Source organism: Pristis pectinata, chromosome 38 (genome assembly GCF_009764475.1).
Source record: "Pristis pectinata isolate sPriPec2 chromosome 38, sPriPec2.1.pri, whole genome shotgun sequence".
Classification (NCBI taxonomy): Eukaryota; Metazoa; Chordata; class Chondrichthyes; order Rhinopristiformes; family Pristidae; genus Pristis; species Pristis pectinata.
Genome location: NC_067441.1, coordinates 1,125,762 through 1,144,949, shown reverse-complemented (window position 1 = coordinate 1,144,949; position 19,188 = coordinate 1,125,762). Strand labels below are relative to the sequence as shown.

The 19,188-nt window shown below is 57.7% G+C and overlaps 1 protein-coding gene across 1 annotated transcript; it reads right to left on the bottom strand.

Annotated features, from left to right (window-relative positions):
- Window positions 1-1,531: 1,531 nt before the first annotated feature.
- Window positions 1,532-19,188, bottom strand: vps51 (VPS51 subunit of GARP complex). The gene is made up of 10 exons (XM_052044899.1): window positions 19,006-19,188; window positions 15,948-16,077; window positions 14,988-15,134; window positions 13,392-13,611; window positions 10,993-11,785; window positions 9,783-9,995; window positions 7,545-7,763; window positions 5,775-5,896; window positions 3,638-3,725; window positions 1,532-2,618 (listed from the first exon to the last, which is right to left on the bottom strand). The coding sequence occupies exons 1-10, from the start codon at window positions 19,183-19,185 to the stop codon at window positions 2,358-2,360; spliced, it is 2,373 nt and encodes a 790-aa protein (XP_051900859.1). The 5' UTR covers window positions 19,186-19,188; the 3' UTR covers window positions 1,532-2,357.

Genomic DNA, 19,188 nt, shown 5'->3' with positions numbered 1-19,188 from the left:
CCCCCCAGACCCTCCCCCACTGAACCCCCAGATCCTCCCCCACCGAACCCCCCTCTGTACCCCCCTGCGTACCCCCAGACCCTCCCCCACTGAACCCCCAGATCCCCACAACCTCCCCAAATTCCACATCCCCCTGAACCCCCAAACACTCCCCTTCTGAACCCCAAAGTATTACCAAATTATTCCCTTACCTTGTCAGAATCAAGTTTATCATCACTGACTCCTGGGAGGTGAAACGTGTTGCTTTGCGGCCGCAGCACAGTGCAGAGATATAAAACTACTAGGATTTACATTAATAAATAGTGCAAAAGAGGAATAACGAGGTGGTGTTCATGGATCGTTCAGAGATCTGATGGCCGAGGGTCCTGAATCGTTGAGTGTGGGTCTTCAGGCTCCTGTACCTCCTCCCCAATGGTAGTAACGAGAAGAGAGCATGTCCCGGGTGGGGAGGGTGAGCGGATTCAGAACCTACATTGTCAGCTGTGGCAAGTTAAGAACCACTTGAAGCAGGAGAGACCGCTCCCTACCCTACCCTACCCACCACCCCCCCCCCCACCAAATTTTGGATCATTTGGTTCTTTACAGATGACATCCAGAGAGCAGAGTTTGAGACAAAAGGATTAAATTTTCATGATTCAGCTCCCCACTGGCCTGGGTGAGGGCGGCGCCAACAACTCTCGAGGAGCTCAACACCATCCAGGACAAAGCAGCCCGCTCGATCGGCACCCCATCCACCCCCCCCCCCCAACACCCCCTCCCTCCACCATCGGCACACAGTGGCTGCAGGGTGCACCGTCTACACAACGCCCCGTGGTTACTCGCCCAGGCTACTCCGACAGCACCTCCCAAACCCACCACCTCTCCCACCCAGGACAAGGGCAGTGGGTGCAGGGGAACACCACCACCTGCAGGTTCCCCTCCCAGTCACACCCCACCCTGACTGGGAAATATCTCACTGTTCCTTCACCATCACTGGGTCTAAGCCCTGGAGCTCCCTCCCCAACAGCACTGTGGGAGCCCCTTCCCCACACGGACTGCAAAGTGTGTAAAGATGCTGCCAGGACTCAAGGGCCTGAGTTATAGGGAGAGGTCAGGCAGGCTGGGACACTTCCTTGGAGTGTAGGAGACTGAGGGGTGACCTTATAGAGTTGTATAAGATCATGAGGGGCATCAATAGGGTGAATGCACACAATCTCTTTCCTAAGGAAGGGGAACTAAAAACTAGAGGGCACAGGTTTAAGGTGAGAGAGGAGAGGTTTAAAAGGGACCTGAGGGGCAACTTCTTCACACAGAGGGTGGTGGGTGTGTGGAACGAGCTGCCAGAGGAAGTGGTTGAGGCAGGTACAAGAAGACATTTGGATAAAGACATAGGTAGGAGGGGTTTAGAGGGATATGGGCCAAACGTGGGCAGATGGGGACTAGCCTGGTGGGCACCATGTTCGGGATGGACAAGTTGGGCTGAAGGGCCTGTTTCAATGCTGTATGACTATGACCCAGATCACAAGAATGAATGCAAAAAAAAATCATCAAATTGTGACAATGCAGATTTATTTTCCCACCAAGTATATACACGTAAATCTAACATCTACAGTCTGGTATTTACAGTATGGTGGTATCACTCTACAGGGTCCAGTTGAACTCACAGCGGACTGTCAGAAATACACCTGTGTACCCCCGCCGGGACAGAGGGGGAAGGGAGAAGGACCCTCTTCAAGGGAACAAGAGGCTCAAGTGAAGGTGGGGGCAGGTTACTGGCACATCACAAGAGGACAATTCCTGTGGGAAGAGGGGGAGAGGTGGCCGGGGGGGGAGTGGAAATGAGTGCAGTCTCCCTGGGTTTTCGAAATGATCTCATCGAAATTCCTGATAGATCCAGGGGGGTGGGGGAGTCCCATCACAGGGGAAGGGGCATTTGGGATGGGGATGGGAGCCATGATCAAGCTTTAACAAATTATACTTTATAAACAGACAGTAGTGTTACAGAGGCCCCGATCTCTGGTGGTGAGGACGAAAGCCATGCAGAGTCCAACATCAGCAGGTTAAACATGACAAGTGACGCCTTTTAAGATCACAGATTCAGTGAGGAGTGCACCAGTTTTGCCATGGAGGCCAGACCTTGGGATAAAGCACACAGACACCACAGGTTGGGGGATCCGACGAGGGAGTGGGATGGAGTTATAGAATCAGCTGCGACATTGAAGGGCAGGGTCCGGCTGGAGGGAATGAATGGCCTCCCCACGCCACCCCCCCGTTCCTGTTTGATGAGCAGGTGGGGATGGGGGGGGGGAACAGAGCAGTGAACGGACCAAACCCCAAGCCCGCGGAGGGGAACCGCCAGCTCCTCAGCAGGACGGGGGTCAGCCCCTCTCACAGATGACCTCGATGACACTCTGCTCCATGGTGACAGGGTCCAGGCAGCGGTGCGCGGTGCTGCCCACGATCTCGTCCAGCAGGAAGTGCACCAGGTTCTCGTCGGAGGCGAAGCGCCACAGGTAGAGCTGCAGGTACTGGCAGTCCACCTGGATCTGCTGCAGCCCGTAGCGGCCGAACGTGCGCAGCCTCACGCACTCCAGGAAGGTCTTCAGGCTGATCTTGATGATGCCCGTCAGCACAGAGACCTGGGCAGAGAGCGGCACCGTTACCCAGGGCTACACCCACAAGGGCAGGGAGGCTGTGGTACAACTTCTGAGGCCATCAGTCCCCCACAGTTTCTACCCTCCCCATCCACACACCAGGGGGACAGTTTATAGCAGCCAATTAACACACACGCTGTTAGGAAGTGGGAGGGGACAGGATGTGGGAGGGAACCGGAGCACCCGGAGGGAATCCCACGCGGTCACAGGGAGAACGTGCAAACTCCACACGGACAGCGCCGGAGGTCAGGATTGAACCCGGGTCTCTGGGGCCGTGAGGCAGCAGCACTACCCTCTGTGCTGTCCGAGGTAAACGGGGACAGTGAATCAGCTGGTGATACGGGTGTTGGGGTGCCTTGATCTGGCTGGGGCACGGCCCCCCCGGCTTCCCATTGGCTGGGGCACAGCCCCCCGGCTTCCCATTAGGCTAGGGCATGGACACCCAGCTTCCGAGTGGTGCTGGGGGGAGCAGGACATTGCAGGTGGCGACGGGGAGGGGCATCGAGTGACGGTGGTCAGCGGTTCCCCAGAGGTGGGACGGACGAGGTTCTGCTCACACAGGGCAGCCACAAGGCTTGGTCTGGGATGCCCCTGGACAACAGGGGAAGGGGTAGATCAACGCCTTTCACAGCCTCAAGATGCCCCAAAGTGCTCCAGACCCACTGCTGGGGGCCCAATGTGCACACAGCAAGCTCCCGTACACGGAAACTGGATCAGCTGTGCAGTGACTGGGGCTGGGGAGGGAACACTGGCCCAGAAGGACGGGGAGAAGCCCCATGCATCTTCTCAGCAGCAGACCAGGCTTCAGTCTGTCGGCTCCTCAGGCAGTGCGGCACTCCCCCAGCGCTGCCCAGGTCTTGGAGCTCGAGCCAAGAGAGTCGGACACGCGAGAGTGACAGAGATATAGCCCACGGAAAGAGGCCCTTCAGCCCAGCGAGTCCCTGCCGGCCAACACCCAAAGTCCACTGAGAGAGAGAGGGAAAGGGAGAGCAGAGTCAGCTCACCTTGTTAAACTCGACAGGGCTGAAGATGTCTATCCTCTCAGAGAAGAGCTTCTGGATGTTACTCAGGAGGTTGGTATCCATGGGAGCACTGCAGAGACAAAGAACGAACAGAAAGTTAACCCTGGGCAGTGAAACCAGCAACAACGGCAGGATCAGTGATGTGAATGAATGAAGGAGTGATCCAGCTCGGACCAAAGCTACAATGGGCTGAGTCAGCAGCTTTAAATCCCTGGGCGTTAACATATCGGGCCTGATGCAATCACAAGGAAGGCGCGCCAGTGTCTGTACTTCCTCAGGAGGTTAAGGAGGTTTGGCTCATCACCGAACACTCCGACAAACTTCTACAGATGTGCTGTTGGAAGTGTCCTGACTGGCTGCATCACGGTCTGGGACGGCAATTTGAACGGGCAGGAACATCAGAAGCTGCAGGGAGTAGTGGACTCAGTCCAATACATCACGGGCACATCCCTCCCCACCATCAGGGAGTATCTACAGGAGGTACTGCCTCAAGGAGGCAACATCCATCGTCCAAGATCCCCACCATCCAGGCCGTGCCATCTTCTCGCAGCTCCCGTCGGGCAGGAGGTACAGAAGCCTGAAGTCCCCACACCACCAGGTTCAGGAACAGCGACTTCCCTTCAACCATTCGGTTCTTGAACCAACCGGCACAACCCTGATCACTGCCTCAGTACAGCAACTCTGGGACTGCTTTGATCACCCTATACCAAAGTGGACATTTTTTGTTCTAATCGTGTTCTTTCTTGTAAAAAATTGTGTATAATTTATGTTTCTCTTGTGAATGCTGCTTATCTGGTGCTCTGTGCCTGTGATGCTGCTGAAAGTAAGTTTTCACTGCCCCTGTGCACACACGGACTTGTGCATCTGACAGTAAACTCCACTTTGACTGTGAATGGCCTCCTACACTGTAACCTTCCCTGAAGCAGGGCGAGCACAGAGCAGCTCTCAGCCGTCACTGCGACGGCTCGGTGAGAGGTTTGTACCAAAGGCTGTGGGAAGGAGTCTGTCGCGATGGCGGGAGGCTGTTGACCTTGTGGGTTAATGGCTCATTGGAAACAGAGAACCGGCAGGTGCTGAAATCTGGAGCAACACCTCCAGGTGGTATCTGGAAACCCTCCCCTCTGCCGAGTGTCACGCCCTCTCTCTCACCTTCCGATCCTTCTCCTATTCTTGTCCCCTTTCCCTCACACCCCCGTCCCCATCACCCATCTATGCCCCCCTCCCCGCTGGCTCCATCCACCCACCACATACGCAGCTCTCCTCCCCGGCTCTGGTTCCAACTGCCGTGCACCTCTCTCCTAATGGTTCCGCTTCTCACCTCCGTTAGTTATCAGAGCCCAGCTCCGACAGCACTGCGTGGTCCTGCTTCTCTCCCGCCAGCAGCTGTCTCCAACCTCCACCCTGCCCTCCCCTCACTCCATTTCTTCTCTGTCTGGCTCCATCTATCACCCATCTGCCACCGTCTCCCAACTCCCCTCCCTTCCTTGGCCCCTCCTCCCTGTCAGCTTACATCCCTCCGCAGTCCACCTCTCCCCTTTCTACCGGCCATCTCCCCTCTCAGTCCAGGAGCAGGGTCTCGTCCCAAAACGTCGACAGTTCCTCTCCCCCCACCACCCCCCCAACAGATGCCGCTCGACTCGCTGAGTTCCTGCAGCAGGTTGTTTGCTGCTTTATTCGAAACAGAGATGGGTGGATTTCAGGGTGTGTGGGAGTGGGGGGGATCGAGGCGACCATGGAGCTGAGGTGGGGGATTTTACTGACAGGCACTGCAGGCTCAGGGAACTGAATGGACTCCCCGTGCTCCCATTTCCTGTGTCCTGGGCCATTTACAACCAGGGCCGTCCACCAGCTCCAATGCTCAACATGACAGACTGTGCTGTTGGTCTGCCTGGCTCCCAGCAGGTTAAGAGGAACAGGCGGACACCCCGTAGGCTGCTTAACGCAGGCTGGGTGGTCTGTACCGCACACCGTGTGGTTTGCTCAGACAACACAGGCGAAGTACAGGCGAGGACCGAAACCAAGGGGTGGTGGAGCCTCGGACAAGTGTTTGCCCTGTTCCCGTTCCGGAGAGAAGCAGCCAGCAGGGATTTCCCCTTGACCCTCCCCACACCCTGCCTACCTGGGGGTGTAGCTTGGGGTGTAGCGCGCCTGTTGACGGGAGCTGCTGTAGACGGAGAATGTTCTCTTGCTGGAATCGCTGCTAAGAGCCTTCCTCACCCCTTCCTCGTACAGCAGTCCAACCTGCACAGGATTACACGTGACACAATTCAAACTGAGCAGTCACAGAGTCACACAGCACGGAAACAGGCCCTTCTGCCCAACTGGTCCATGCCGACCAAGATTCCCGTCTAAGCCAGTCCCATTTGCCCGCATTTGGCCCATTTCCCTCTAAACCTTTCCCATCCGTGGACCTGTCCAAGTGCCTTTTAAATGTTGTTAATGTCCCTGCCTCACCCACTTCCTCTGGCAGCTCATTCCATATACGGACCATCCTCTGGGTGAAAAAGTTGCCCCTCAGGTCCCCTTTAAATCTCTCCCCTCTCACCTTAAACCTGTGCCCTCTAGTTTTAGACTCCCCTACCCTGGGGAAAAGTCTGTGACCGTCCACCTTATCGAAGCTCCTCATGATTTTATAAACCTCCTTCATATCACCCCTCCTTTGCTCCAGGGAGAACAGTCCCAGCCTGTCCGGCCTTTCCCTATAACTCAAGCCCTGCAGTCCCGGTAACATCCTAATGAATCCTCCGCTTTAAGTACACCCAATAACTTGGCCTCCACAGCCGTCTGTGGCTGAAGAAATTCCTCATCTCAGTTCTAAAGGGACGTCCCTTCATTCTGAGGCTGTGCCCTCGGATCCCGGACTCTCCCACTGATGGAAACATCCTCTCCACGTCCACTCTGTCCAGGCCTTTATTCAGTAGGTTTCAATGAGATCCCCCCCATCCTTCTAAACTCCAGTGAGTGCAGCTACAGAGCCACCAAACGCTCCTCATGCATTAACCCTTTCATCTCCGGGATCATTCTCATAAACCTCCTCTGGACCCTCTCCAATGCCAGCACATCCTTCCTTAGATATGGGGTGCAAAACTGCTCACAATACTCCAAATGTGGTCTGACCAACGCCTTATAAAGCCTCAGCATTACATCCTTGCTTTTATATTCCAGTCCTCTCGAAATGAATGCTGACATTGCATTTGCCTTCCTTACTGCCGACTCAACCTGCAAGTTAACCTTTAGAGAATCCTGCACTAGGACTCGCAAGTCCCTTTGCACCTCTGATTTCAGGATTTGCTCTCCATTTAGAAAATAGTCTGTGCCTTTTTTCCTTCTACCGAAGTACATGACCGTACACTTCCCTACGCTGTATCCATCTGCCACTTCTGTGTCCATTCTCCCAACCTGTCCAAGTCCTTCTGCAGACTCCCTGCTTCCACAACACTACCTGCCCCCCACCTATCTTTGTATCATCTGCAAACTTGGCCGCAAAGCTGTCAATTCCGTCATCCAGATCATTAATGTATAACGTTAAAAGTAGCGGACCCAACGCCGACCCCGGCAGCCAACCAGAAAAGACCCCCTTTATTCCCAGTCTTTGCCTTCTGCCAGTCAGCCAATCCTCTATCCATGCTGGTACCTTTCCTGCAATACCATGGGCTCCGATCTTGTTCAGCAGCCTCATGTGCAGCACCTTATCAAAGGCCTTCTGAAAATCCAAGTAAACAACATCCACCGACTGTCTATCCTGCTGTTTCTCCAAGAGAGGGTGCAAGTACGCTGCACATGCTGACCGTATGACCGGTGAGCCTCCGCACTTCTGCTGGGGAGCCCCGTCACCCTCTCCCTCCCTGTACCAGCCACTGCACAGCTCCTGTGGAGACCACTCACTCACCTGCACGTCGATGGAGGTGATGTCCTCCACCACTCTCTTCATCACAGCCCGCACGTTGCGCGGTTCGATGGTGTTGATCCAGTCACGAGTCTCCACGCTCTTGCGCAGCATCTGAGACACGTTCAGGCCCTGCACCTTCACGTACTGGTTCAGCAGCCTCTGGGCTGACTCACGGGCGTCGGCACACAACACCGTCACCGGCGTGACCGGGGAATGGTCCTGCAGTGGGGCGGAGAAACACAACAGAACGGCTCCCGTCAGCAGATGTCAGGGTCAGACACAGGGTGAGGCTCCCTCTGCACCGTCCCATCACACACTCCTGGGGTCAGTCACAGGGTGAGGCTCCCTCCATACCGTCCCATCACACACTCCCAGGGTCAGACACAGAGTGCAGCTCCCTCCACACCGTCCCATCACACACTCCCAGGGTCAGACACTGAATGAAGCTCCCTCCACACTGTCCCGTCACACACTCGCGGGGTCAGACACAGGGTGAGGCTCCCTCTGCACCGTCCCGTCACACACTCCTGGGGTCAGACACAGGGTGAAGCTCCCTCCGCACCGTCCCGTCACACAGTCCCGGGGTCAGACACAGGGTGAGGCTCCCTCTACACCGTCCCATCACACACTCCCGGGGTCAGACACAGGGTGAAGCTCCCTCTACACTGTCCCATCACACACTCCCGGGGTCAAACACAGAGCGAAGCTCCCTCTACACTGTCCCACAACTTACCCCTCAGATCCCCTTTAAACCTCCTCCCCCTCACCTTAAACCTACACCATCTCCCCATAACTGAAGTCCTCCAATCCAGGCAATGTCCTGGTAAATCTCCTCTGCACCCTCCCCAGCACAACCACGTCCTTCCTACAGTATGGTGACCAGAACTCCAAGTGCAGCCTAACCGGTGTTTTGTAAAGCTGTAAAATGACGTGCCAACGTATATATTCTCTGCCCTGACCTACGAAGGTAAACATGCCGTACGCCTTCTTCACCGCCCTACACACCTATGCTGCCACTTTCAGGGAACTGAAACTTGAACCCCCGAGGTCCCTCTCTGTACATCGACATTCATAGAACATCGAACAACACAGCAGCAAACAATCTGCTGCAGGAACTCAGCAGGTCAAGAGGCAACTGAGGGTTCCGGCCGGGTCTCCTGCCTGCCCGTCTTCTGGGCTTATGTCTGTGCCTCGCTGTCCTTGGAGAGGGAGCAGGCGGTATCCACAGGCACCCCGAGTGAGTTCCGCAATTAAACTGGAGACGGCAGGTGCTGGAGTCTGGAGCAACAGAAACGGTGCTGAAGGAACTCAGTGGGTCAGGCAGCTGCCCATCTCCCTCCACAGACGCTGTCTGACCCGCCGAGTTCCTCCAGACGCAGACGAGCTTACCGTTTTGCAGGACACCTGCACTCCGTCCGTAACCGCGATCTGCGTCTCCCCGTTGTCAGTCACTTCAACTCCCCCTCCCACCATCACTGATATGTCAGTCCTCGGCCTCCTCCACTGCCGGGAGAAGTCCAAGCGCAGACTGGAGGAACAACACCTCATTTTCTGTCCTGGAACCTTGCAGCCTGATGGCATGAACATTGAATCCTCCCACTTTAGGTAATCCCCACGCCCCCCACCCACCCCCCCCCATCCCCCCCCCACCGTGCTTCTCCTCTTCTTCCCTTTCCCAGCATCGTTTCCTTTCCCTCCTTCCCTGTGACCCCTCCCCCGGTGGATCTGCTCTCCCCTCCTCCCCCGCACCTGCCCATCACCATCTCTTACCTGCATCTACCCATCACCTACCTTGTGCCCACCCCGCCTCCCCTCTTTAGTCCCCCTGTCACTGCTCTGCTTTTCCCTCCTATATATCAGGCTTCCCCTTTTCCTATCTTCAGTCCTGAAGAAGGGTCCTGACCCGAAACGTTGACCGCCTGCTTTTCTCCACGGATGCTGCCTGGCCTGCTGAGTTCCTCCAGCATCGTTGTGTTTTTCATCTGGATTCCAGTGTCTGCAGTCCCTTGTTTCACCTCCAGATTGTGCATTGCTCCCTTCTGCCTTTGGCCTGCACATGGTCCATCTCCCTCCATCCCCTGCACATCCACAGCCTCTTCAACCCCTCTAACGTATCTGCCCCCACCCCACCCCAAGCAGCACATTCCAGGCACCCACCACACCTGAACGCCCCTATTCCTGACGGTTGGAAGGTGGGGAGCCGGGTGGGGTGGGGGGGGGGGGGGGGGTTTCACTCACCTGCCCCAGGAACTGCTCGTCGGTCAGCGTGAGGATGTAGCTGATGGTGGATGTCTCGTAGTCCAGGCAGAGGCGGCTGAGAAGCAGCAGCAGCCCGGGAGGGGTGGAGCTCTTCTCGCCCACCGTCTCGCAGAACTGCCGCACCGTCTGGCACATGTGTCTGATGAAGGCCACGATGAGACCCTCGCGGACCCCTTGGCTGCAGAACTCGCCCTGCAGAGACAGACAGGGTGTGGGGGGGGGGGGGGGGGGGGGGGAGAGAGAGAGGGGGGGGGGGAGGGAGAGGGAGAGAGAGAGAGGGGGGGGAGAGGGAGAGAGAGAGAGGGGGAGGGAGAGGGAGAGAGAGAGAGAGGGGGGGAGGGAGAGGGAGAGAGAGAGAGGGGGGGAGGGAGAGGGAGAGAGAGAGAGGGGGGGAGGGAGAGGGAGAGAGAGAGAGGGGGGGAGGGAGAGGGAGAGAGAGAGAGGGGGGGAGGGAGAGGGAGAGAGAGAGAGGGGGGAGGGAGAGGGAGAGAGAGAGAGGGGGGAGGGAGAGGGAGAGAGAGAGAGGGGGGAGGGAGAGGGAGAGAGAGAGAGGGGGGGAGGGAGAGGGAGAGAGAGAGAGGGGGGGAGGGAGAGGGGGGAGAGAGAGGGGGGGAGGGAGAGGGAGAGAGAGAGAGAGGGGGGAGGGAGAGAGAGAGAGAGAGAGAGAGAGACTGTGAAAGAGAGGGTGTGGGGTGGGCGAGGGGAGGCAAGAGTACTCTATTGGGATAGGGGTCGTTGGGGGGGAGGGTCAGAGGGATTGGGGCCAGGGGCCAGTTTCGGGAAGGTTGGCAGGGGACATGGGGGGAATTGGGAGTGGGGTTGAGGAGTGCAGCATAGGGAAGGTTTTGGGGACTGGTGGGAGTTGGGACGGTCGGGTCAGGGCGATTGGGGTTGGGGACGGCTCTGGCGAGGGAAGTGGAGGGTTTGGAAACCCTCCGCGGGAGGGCTGGTGTGAGGAGGTGTGAGGGGGAAGGCGTTTGGAAGCCCTCTGCGGGAGGAGGGGGCAAGGGTGGGTGGGCGGGGGGGAAGGAGAGGGTGTTTGGCAGCCCTCCCCGGGAGGAGGGGGTGCGGGAAGGAAGGGCAATGGGGAGGGGGGCGAGGGGGAAGATTCAGCAGCCCTCCCTAGGAGAGGAGGGTGAGGGTTCGGCAGCCCTTCCCGGGAGCAGGGCCCCTCCCCGGGCGCTCTCACCTTGAAGTAGGGCCTGTTGGAGAAGGTGATATCCTTGGCCACGAAGAGGTGGACGGCAGCCAGCACCGACTTGATCTGGTTGAGGACGGCGGCGGAGACAGTGCCCAGCAGCTCGGCCAGGTTGGCGCCGTCCTTGCCCAGCAGGCGGGGGGCGGCCAGCGACTGGCGCACGTCGGTCAGGCAGTCGGCGAAGAAGCTGCTCAGGGCGGCGAGGTATTGGCTGAGGCGGGCGCGGGCCGCCCGCACCACAATCTCCGCGCCCTCCGCCCCCAGCCCCGAGCCGGGCAGCAGCTTGGCGGCGGCCTGCAGCCTGCGGTGGAAGCGGTCCAGGCCCCGCACCAGCAGCGAGTTGTCCCCCACGCCCCGCTCTGCCGCGATCCGACGCTCCACCAGCGAGAAGTAGCGGCCCATCAGCTGCCCGACGAAGGCCAGCAGCTTGGCCCTGGCCATGGGCCCCACGTCCTGCCCGCTGGCCGCCGGCCCATGGGCGAACAGCTCCTGGTAGGAGGCGATGACCAGGCAGGTGTTGCTGACGAAGCCGTTGCAACCCTTGTCCACGAACTCCAGGATGTCAGAGAGGGGGCCGGAGCCCGGCGGGGGTGTCCCGGACCCCGGCGACCCTGGGGGCACAGCCCCGGGCCCCCCCAGCTCGGCCTCCAGCTCCGACAGGTCCCCCTCGAGCCGGCACCGGGCGTGGGACAGGAACTCGTCGCACAGCTCCTCTGCCGGCTCCTCCAGCTGCAGCAGCAGCTGGACACACTCTGCCAGCTGCTGGGCGCTCGAGCTGCCGTCCCTGGGGGGGAGGGAGGGGAGGGGAGAGTCAGCAGGAGGGGAAGTTGGGGGGTGGGGGGGAGGAGAGGGGAGAGCAGTCGGGGAGTCAGCAGGAGGAGGGGAAGTGGGGGGAAGGGGGAAGGGGAGGGGAGAGAGGAGGCAGCAGGCAGCCCCCAGTAGGTCTACACCCATCCCCCTGGGGAATGTGCCGTGTAATGAAGAGGCCATGCAGCCCCTTGGAGCAGTGCTGGCTCCCAGAGGAGGGCAGCACCAAATCTCAACACCCCCCCACCTCCCCCCCCCCCAACCAATGACAACCATGGAGTCATAGAGTGAGACAGCACAGAGGCCCTTCGGCCCATCACACCCGTGCGACCTTTTTTGCCCACCTGCACTGATCTCATTTGCCCAGATTAGGACGGTATCAGTCTCCGCCTCGTCTATTAACTGTCTGTTTAAATGCACCTTAAACGCAGTGAGTGTCCCCAATCCCACCACCTCCCCCGGCAGCCCGTTCCAAGTACCACCCACTCTCTGTGTAAAACAACTCACCCCTCAGATCCCCTTTACTCCTTCCTCTCACTGTAAACCTTGATTTTGATACCCCTACTGTGGGTAAAAGACTGACTCTCTGCCCTACTTGTGCCTCTCATAACCTTGTACACCTGTGTCAGCTCTCCCCTCAGCCTCCTGGTGATTCTCCTCTGCAGCCTCCCGGTGGCTCTCCTCTGCAGCCTCCCCAGCGCAGTGGTCACGGGGACGGGGCTTCACCTTATAACCCAGGAGGAAGACATTCAGCGTGTCGGGACCCAGCAGGGCCCCAGAGGAGCGATCCCATCAGTCCCCGTAACCCCACAACGTCTCCTCTTCTACTCCGCAGTCACGGGGAGAATGTGCAAACACCACACAGACAGACAGCACCGGAGATTGGGATCGAACCCGGTTCTCTGGGGCCGTGAGGAAAGGGAGATTTAGATCACAGAACATTACAGCACAGTACAGGCCCTTCGGCCCACAATGTTGTGCCGACATTTTATCCTAAGATCTATCTAACTCTTCCCTCCCACATAGCCCTCCATTTCTCTATCATTCATATGTCTATCTAAGAGTCTCTTAAATGTCCCTAATGTCTCTGCCCCCACAACCTCTGCTGGCAGTGCGTTCCACGCACCCACCACTCTCTGTGTAAAAAACTTACCCCTGACATCCCCCTTATACCTTCCTCCAATCACCTTAAAATTATGACCCCTCGTGTTAGCCATTGTCGCCCTGAGAAAAGGTCTCTGACTGTCCACCCGATCTATGCCTCTTGTACACCTCTATCAAGTCACCTCTCATCCTCCTCCTCTCCAAAGAGAAAAGCCCCAGCTCACTCAACCTATCCTCATAAGACATGCTCTCCAATCCAGGCAGCATCCTGGTAAATCTTCTCTGCACCCTCTCTAAAGCTTCCACATCCTTCCTATAATGAGGTGACCAGAACTGAACACAATACTCCAAGTGTGGTCTAACTCTTAAACGCAGAGTGTGGTCTAAATTTGACGGAGGCGGACACATTGAGTACCCCCGGGGGCGAGAGGGCTGTTGAGCAGGAGAAGACGGAACGCGGGAGGGGAGAGCAGCCGTACCTGAACTGTACCCTGAGCTTCTGGGCGAGGTCGGACATGATCTTGCGGCAGTCGTTGTGGATGCCCTGGAAGGAGGGCATGTGCTGGTACTGCAGCAACACGGAGCGAGCCTTGCTGTGGTACCGCACGGCCTGTCCGTACGCCTCCAGCTCGATGCACTTGTTCAGCCGGGCCGGGAGCTCGAACAGGAACTGCAGTTTCCGTAGCAGAGTGTGCACGCCTGGAACACAGCAGCAGGGCCAACAGTTACAGAACTGCACCACACAGTAACAGGCCCTTCAGCCCAGCTCGGCCGTGCCGACTGTGATGTCCCCCTACACTATCCCATGTGCCCATGTTTGGCCCCATCCCTCTAAACCCTTCCTATCCACACACCTGTGTAAATGTCTTTTAAACACTAATTCTACCCACCTCTCCCATCTCCTCTGGCAGCTCGTTCCACACACCCACCACCCCGTGTGAAAACTTATCCCTTTAAATCTTTCCCCTCTCACCTTGAACCTGTGCCCTCTAGTTCTAGACTTCTCTGTCCTGGGGGAAAAAAACTACACCCCTCAATTTTATAAACCTCTATAAGGTCGTCCCTCAGCCTCCTGCGCTCCAGTGAGAACAAATCCTGTCTGTCCAACCCCTCCTTATAACCACAGCCCTGGTGAACCTCTCCTGCACCGTCTCCATTGCTGCCAGATCCTCCTGTAGTGTGGTGACCAGAACTGCACTCAGTGCTCCGTGCGCGGCCTAATGTTTTACAGCTGCAACGTGACGTCCCGACTCCAGTATGCGATCCCTACGAGGGCAGGCATGGCTTTGCTGCTACCCTATCCACCTGGGTCACCACCTTTAGGGAGTGTCCTATCTGGATGCATCACAGCTTGGGACGGCAACTGCTCTACCTGAAACCGCAAGAAACTTCAGGGAGTCATGGACAGCAGGGAGCCTGGTCTTCCCTGTAGATGAAACTCCCAACTACCTGCTGGGGGGACTCAGCAGGTCGAACAGCGTCTGTTGGGGGGAAAGGAACTGTCGACGGTTCAGGACAAGACCCCGCATCAGGTGTAACAGGGGTCCCTACACCCCCTCCCTCACCACCATCCAGGGACCTCAACCTCCCTCCCCACTGAGGCAGAGGTTCACCTGCACCCTCTCCAACCTCGGCTACAGCATCCGGTGGTCCCGACGTGGCCTCCTCCACACCCAGCGCACACCGGGTGACTGCTCCGCAGAGCACCCACACCGTGTCCACGACGGCCATCCCCAGCTCCCGGCTGCACGGCGTTCCGACTCCCCTTCCCATTCCCACACCGACCCGTCCACCCTCGACCTCCTCCACTGCCGGGGCGAGGCCCAACCCAAACTAGAGGGGCAAAACCTTACGTCCCCCCTGGGTTGTCTACACCCCCAGGGTCCCGGCCCCAAACCTCGACAGTTCCCCTCTCTCTCCCCACCATGGACGCTGCCCGACCTGCTGAGTTCCTGCGGCAGGCTGTTCGTGGCTTCAGTGCAGATGGGCATCAGATGGTGGGCAGGGACTCGGGGCTGTTGGGTTCTGGGTCCTACCCCTTCCCCTCCCTCCGCACCCCCTCCACGCCCGAGCACCTGAGAGTTTGGTGATCTGCTGGTGCTGGTCCTGCAGGGTGTGGCTGATCCGGGCACTGAACTCGGTGATGGCCGACATGTTGGTGGTCAGGCAATCCATTTCGTCCTCCATCTTCCTGAAGTCGTTCTTCATCTTCCTGATGGTGTCTGAGGGCAACAAAGACAGGGAGTTGGCCAGCTGAGTGGGTGGGGAAACACACCCCTCCTCGCCCACAACACCCAGGGGGAAGAGACCACCTCTCGGCCCATCTCTGCCTTGCTATCAGCACAGGCCACCCGGCCCATCTGATCCAAATTAGCTCAGTTCCCAGCTCTTGCTTGTGATGATGACCCTCCCCTCCCCTCCCCTCTCCTGAACGTCACAGCTGTGTATGTCGTTAGAAGTCCGTCCCCTCGTCCCGCTCCACCAAACACCTCCACATTTCTCCTTCCAAAGTAGCTCTCCATTTTCCCTATTAAAAACTGCCAGCTGTTTCCCCAATCCCTGCAGGCATTCCTGAAGCTACCAGTTTCCAACTCAGCAGCCGTGCAGGTAGCTTCACTACCGGTTCTGCTTGGGACGTATATCCATGATTTGGACAGAAACGTAGACGGGCTGATTGGTAAGTCTGCAGACGACACAAAGGTCGGAGGAGCTGTGGACGGTGAGGGAGGCTGTCAGAGGGATTCAGCAGGATGTAGATCAGCTGGGCGGAGAAACGGCAGTTGGAACTTAATCCGGACAAGTGCGAGGTGTCGGGAGGTGGGAGGGCCTGTTCCCGTGCTGGACTGTTCCATGTTCTCCGAGAGTGCCGACCACACAGACACTGACCCTTCGGTTACCACAGGAATCCGGCCTGTGCTGTCGACTAACCCACAGAGTGGTGAGGGTTTGGTCCACAGCCGAGGTCCCAAAAGCACTCGGATCCTACAGCGCGAGGGGAAAGACTGTCTCTGCCTGCCCCTCGAACCTTCCCCTACCTGTGGCTGATATGAACTTGTTGTAGTTCTCGTAGACCAAGGTCTGCATGTCACTGTCAAGGGCCCGAATGTGCTTCACCATCTCGGTCTCGCTGTCCATCAGCTCCGTCAGCGAGCATTCCTTCCTCAGCTGTCAAACCGCAGAGCAACAAAAACAGTGAGTGCCAGAAATACCCAGCGGGTCAGGCAGCACCTGTGGAGGGAGGGGCAGCGGCAATGCTTCAGACCAATCACCCTTCAACAAAACTAGCTTCAGGCAAGAGTATTAATGTCTCCCACCACCCCCTCAGTGTTTGTCTACCTGTACAAAACAGACGCAGGCTCTTCAGCACACCCCGTCTCTGCCGGCTGCGACACCTACCTCAGCTAACCCCCGTGGTCCACACTAGGCCGGGATCCCTCTCTACCTCTCCTGTCCGAACGCCTCCACTACCTCCGCTGGCAGCTCACTCCAGATCCCCTCCGTGTGGAAAAACTCAACCCTCAGATCTCCCCTCTCACCTTAAACCTGTGCCCTCTGGTTCTAGACTCCCTGCCCTGGGGAAAAGACTGTGACCCTCCACTTTATCTGTGCCCCTCATGGTTTTATAAACCTCTGTAAGGTAACCCCTCAGCCTCCTTTGCTCTAGTGGGAACAATCCCAGCCTGTGCAACCTCTCCCGATAACCACAGCCCTCCACTGCAGGCAACACCCTGGTGAACCTCCTCTGCACCCTCTCCATTGCTGCCACACCCGTCCTGTAGTGCAGCCTAACCGATGTGTTGTGCAGCTGAAACATTCTGTCCCAATCCTTACATTCCATGCCTTGGCCTATGAAGGCAAATACATCAAACGTTTTCTTCACTACCCTATCTACTTGTGGCACCACTGTCATTGAGCTTTGGACTTGCACCCCAAGGTTCATTTCCTAAGGTCTCCGCCATTTCCTCTAGATGTACAACTCTCGCTGCCTTGGTGAAGCAGCCAGCATAATCAAAGACCCCACCCACCCAGAACATTCTCTCTTCTCCCCTCTCCCATCAGGCAGAAGATACAGGAGCCTGAGGGCACATACCACCAGACTCAAGGACAGCTTCTATCCCATTGTGATAAGACTATTGAATGGTTCCCTTATATGATGAGACAGACTCTTGACTTCACAATCTACCTTATGACCTTGCACCTTATTGTCTACCTGCAATGCACTTCCCTGTAGCTGGGACACTTTACTCTGTATTCTGTTATTGTTTTTACCCTGTACTACCCCAATGCACTGTGTAATGAATTGATCTGCATGATCGGTGTGCAAGACAAGTTTTTCATTGTACCTCGGTACAAGTGACAATAATAAACCAATACAAATTTGACTTCCCAAAGTGCATTACCTCACACTTGCTTGGATTAAATTCCACCTGCCACTCCTCCACCCAACTTTGCAGCCTATTTACGTCCCACTGTATCTTTAGACAACCTTCTTCACGACTCCACCAGCTTTTGTGCTGTCTGTAAAGTTACTAATCAGACCACCTACGTTCTCACTTAAGTCATTTATATGTATGACAGCAAAGGTCCCAACACCGATCCCTGCAGTACACCACTCGTCACAGACTTCCCGTCAGATAAACACCCCTCCACCACTCCCCCAGCCAATGTTGGGTCCAGTTTGCCCCCATGCCTCGTATCCTTTGTGCTTTAACCTTCTGGACCAGCCCACCATGCGAGACCTTGTTAAAAGTCTTACTGAAGTCCATGGAACCCACCACGTCTACCACTCTGCCTTCATCAATTTTCTTAGTTAACTCCTCAAAAAACTCTGTCAGATTTGTGAGACATGATCTCACCTGTACAGAACCGTGCTGACCCCTCCTAATCAGTCCCTGCTTTTCCAAGTGAACACAAATCCTGTCCCTCAGAATCTTCTCCAACAACTTCCCTACTACTGACACAAGGCTCACTGGCCTGTAGTTTCCAGGTTTGTCCCTACTGCCCTTTATGAACAAGGGGACAACATGGGCTGTCCTCCAGTCTTCTGGTAGCTCACCCATGGCTAACAAAAGTGCAAAATTCTCCATCAGAGCCCCAGCAATCTCCTTCCTTGCTTCCCTCAGCGTCCTGGGATAGATCCCGTCTGGCCCTGGAGATTTATCCACCCTCATGTGCTCCCAGTATTTCTGGCACTTCCTCCTGCACAAGCAACTCAACAGCTTAGCCAGGGAACCATTCAACAGAGCAAAGACACGAGGTGCTGGCAGAACCCAGCGGGTCAGGCAGCGTCTGTGGAGGAATTGACAGATGAAGGGTCTCGACCCGAACCGTCAACTGTCCTCTCCCCCCCACGGATGCTGCCTGACCCGCTGGGTTCTGCCAGCACCTCGCGTCTTTGCTCCAGATCCCTGCCTCTGTGTAACCAGGTAACTGGTCGACTCTGCCAGCACCAAACCAATGGGCAAAGCTGCCAGGCTGATGGCTCCTGGTCTCCCCCACTGCACCCGTGTCAGGCAGGGTCGCTGACCACAGGCAGCTGATCGGGGTCACGGTTCCCCGGGGCTTCTCACTCACACACCAGTCTCCCCCGACGACCCACCACTCTCCACCCCCACCCCCTCCCCCAAACCCCCCTCCCCCTCCCCTAAACCCCTCTCCCGTCCCCCTCACCGCTCCCCACCCCCTCCCCTAAACCCCCCTCCCCTCCCCCTCCACCCATCGCTCCCCCAAACCCCCCACCGCTCCCCACCCCCTCCCCTAAACCCCCCTCCCCCCCGCTCCCCACCCCCTCCCCCAAACCCCCCTCCCTCCCCACCCCCTCCCCCAAACCCCCTCCCCCAAACCCCCCGCCCCCCCGCTCCCCACCCCCCTCCCCTAAACCCCCCTCCCCCCCGCTCCCCACCCCCTCCCCCAAACCCCCCTCCCCTCCCCACCCCCTCCCCCAAACCCCCCTCCCCCCCGCTCCCCACCCCCTCCCCTAAACCCCCCCTCCCCCCCGCTCCCCACCCCCTCCCCCAAACCCCCCTCCCCTCCCCACCCCCCTCCCCCAAACCCCCCTCCCCTCCCCCTCCCCCTCCCCCCCCCCCCCGGCACCTTGTTGAGGTAGAACTCGGGGTCGAAGTGCGCGCCGTCGATGTCGGCGGGATCGAGCGGGTCCCGGGCCCCCGGCGGCCGCCCGCCGCCCTCCCCCAGCCCGTAGTAAAGCTTCAGCATCCCGTGGGCCCGGCGCGGCCTCCCCCCGGCCCCGGCCCCGGAGCCCACCGCCCCCGCCATCCG

Excerpts from the sequence above, each read along its gene's own strand:
- vps51 (XM_052044899.1), bottom strand. The coding sequence starts at position 19,185 with ATGGCGGGGGCGGTGGGCTCCGGGGCCGGGGCCGGGGGGAGGCCGCGC. Across the intron at positions 16,078-19,005 it reads CCGAGTTCTACCTCAACAAG|CTGAGGAAGGAATGCTCGCT; the intron begins GTGCCGGGGGGG and ends GCGGTTTGACAG. Across the intron at positions 15,135-15,947 it reads CAAGTTCATATCAGCCACAG|ACACCATCAGGAAGATGAAG; the intron begins GTAGGGGAAGGT and ends TGTTGCCCTCAG.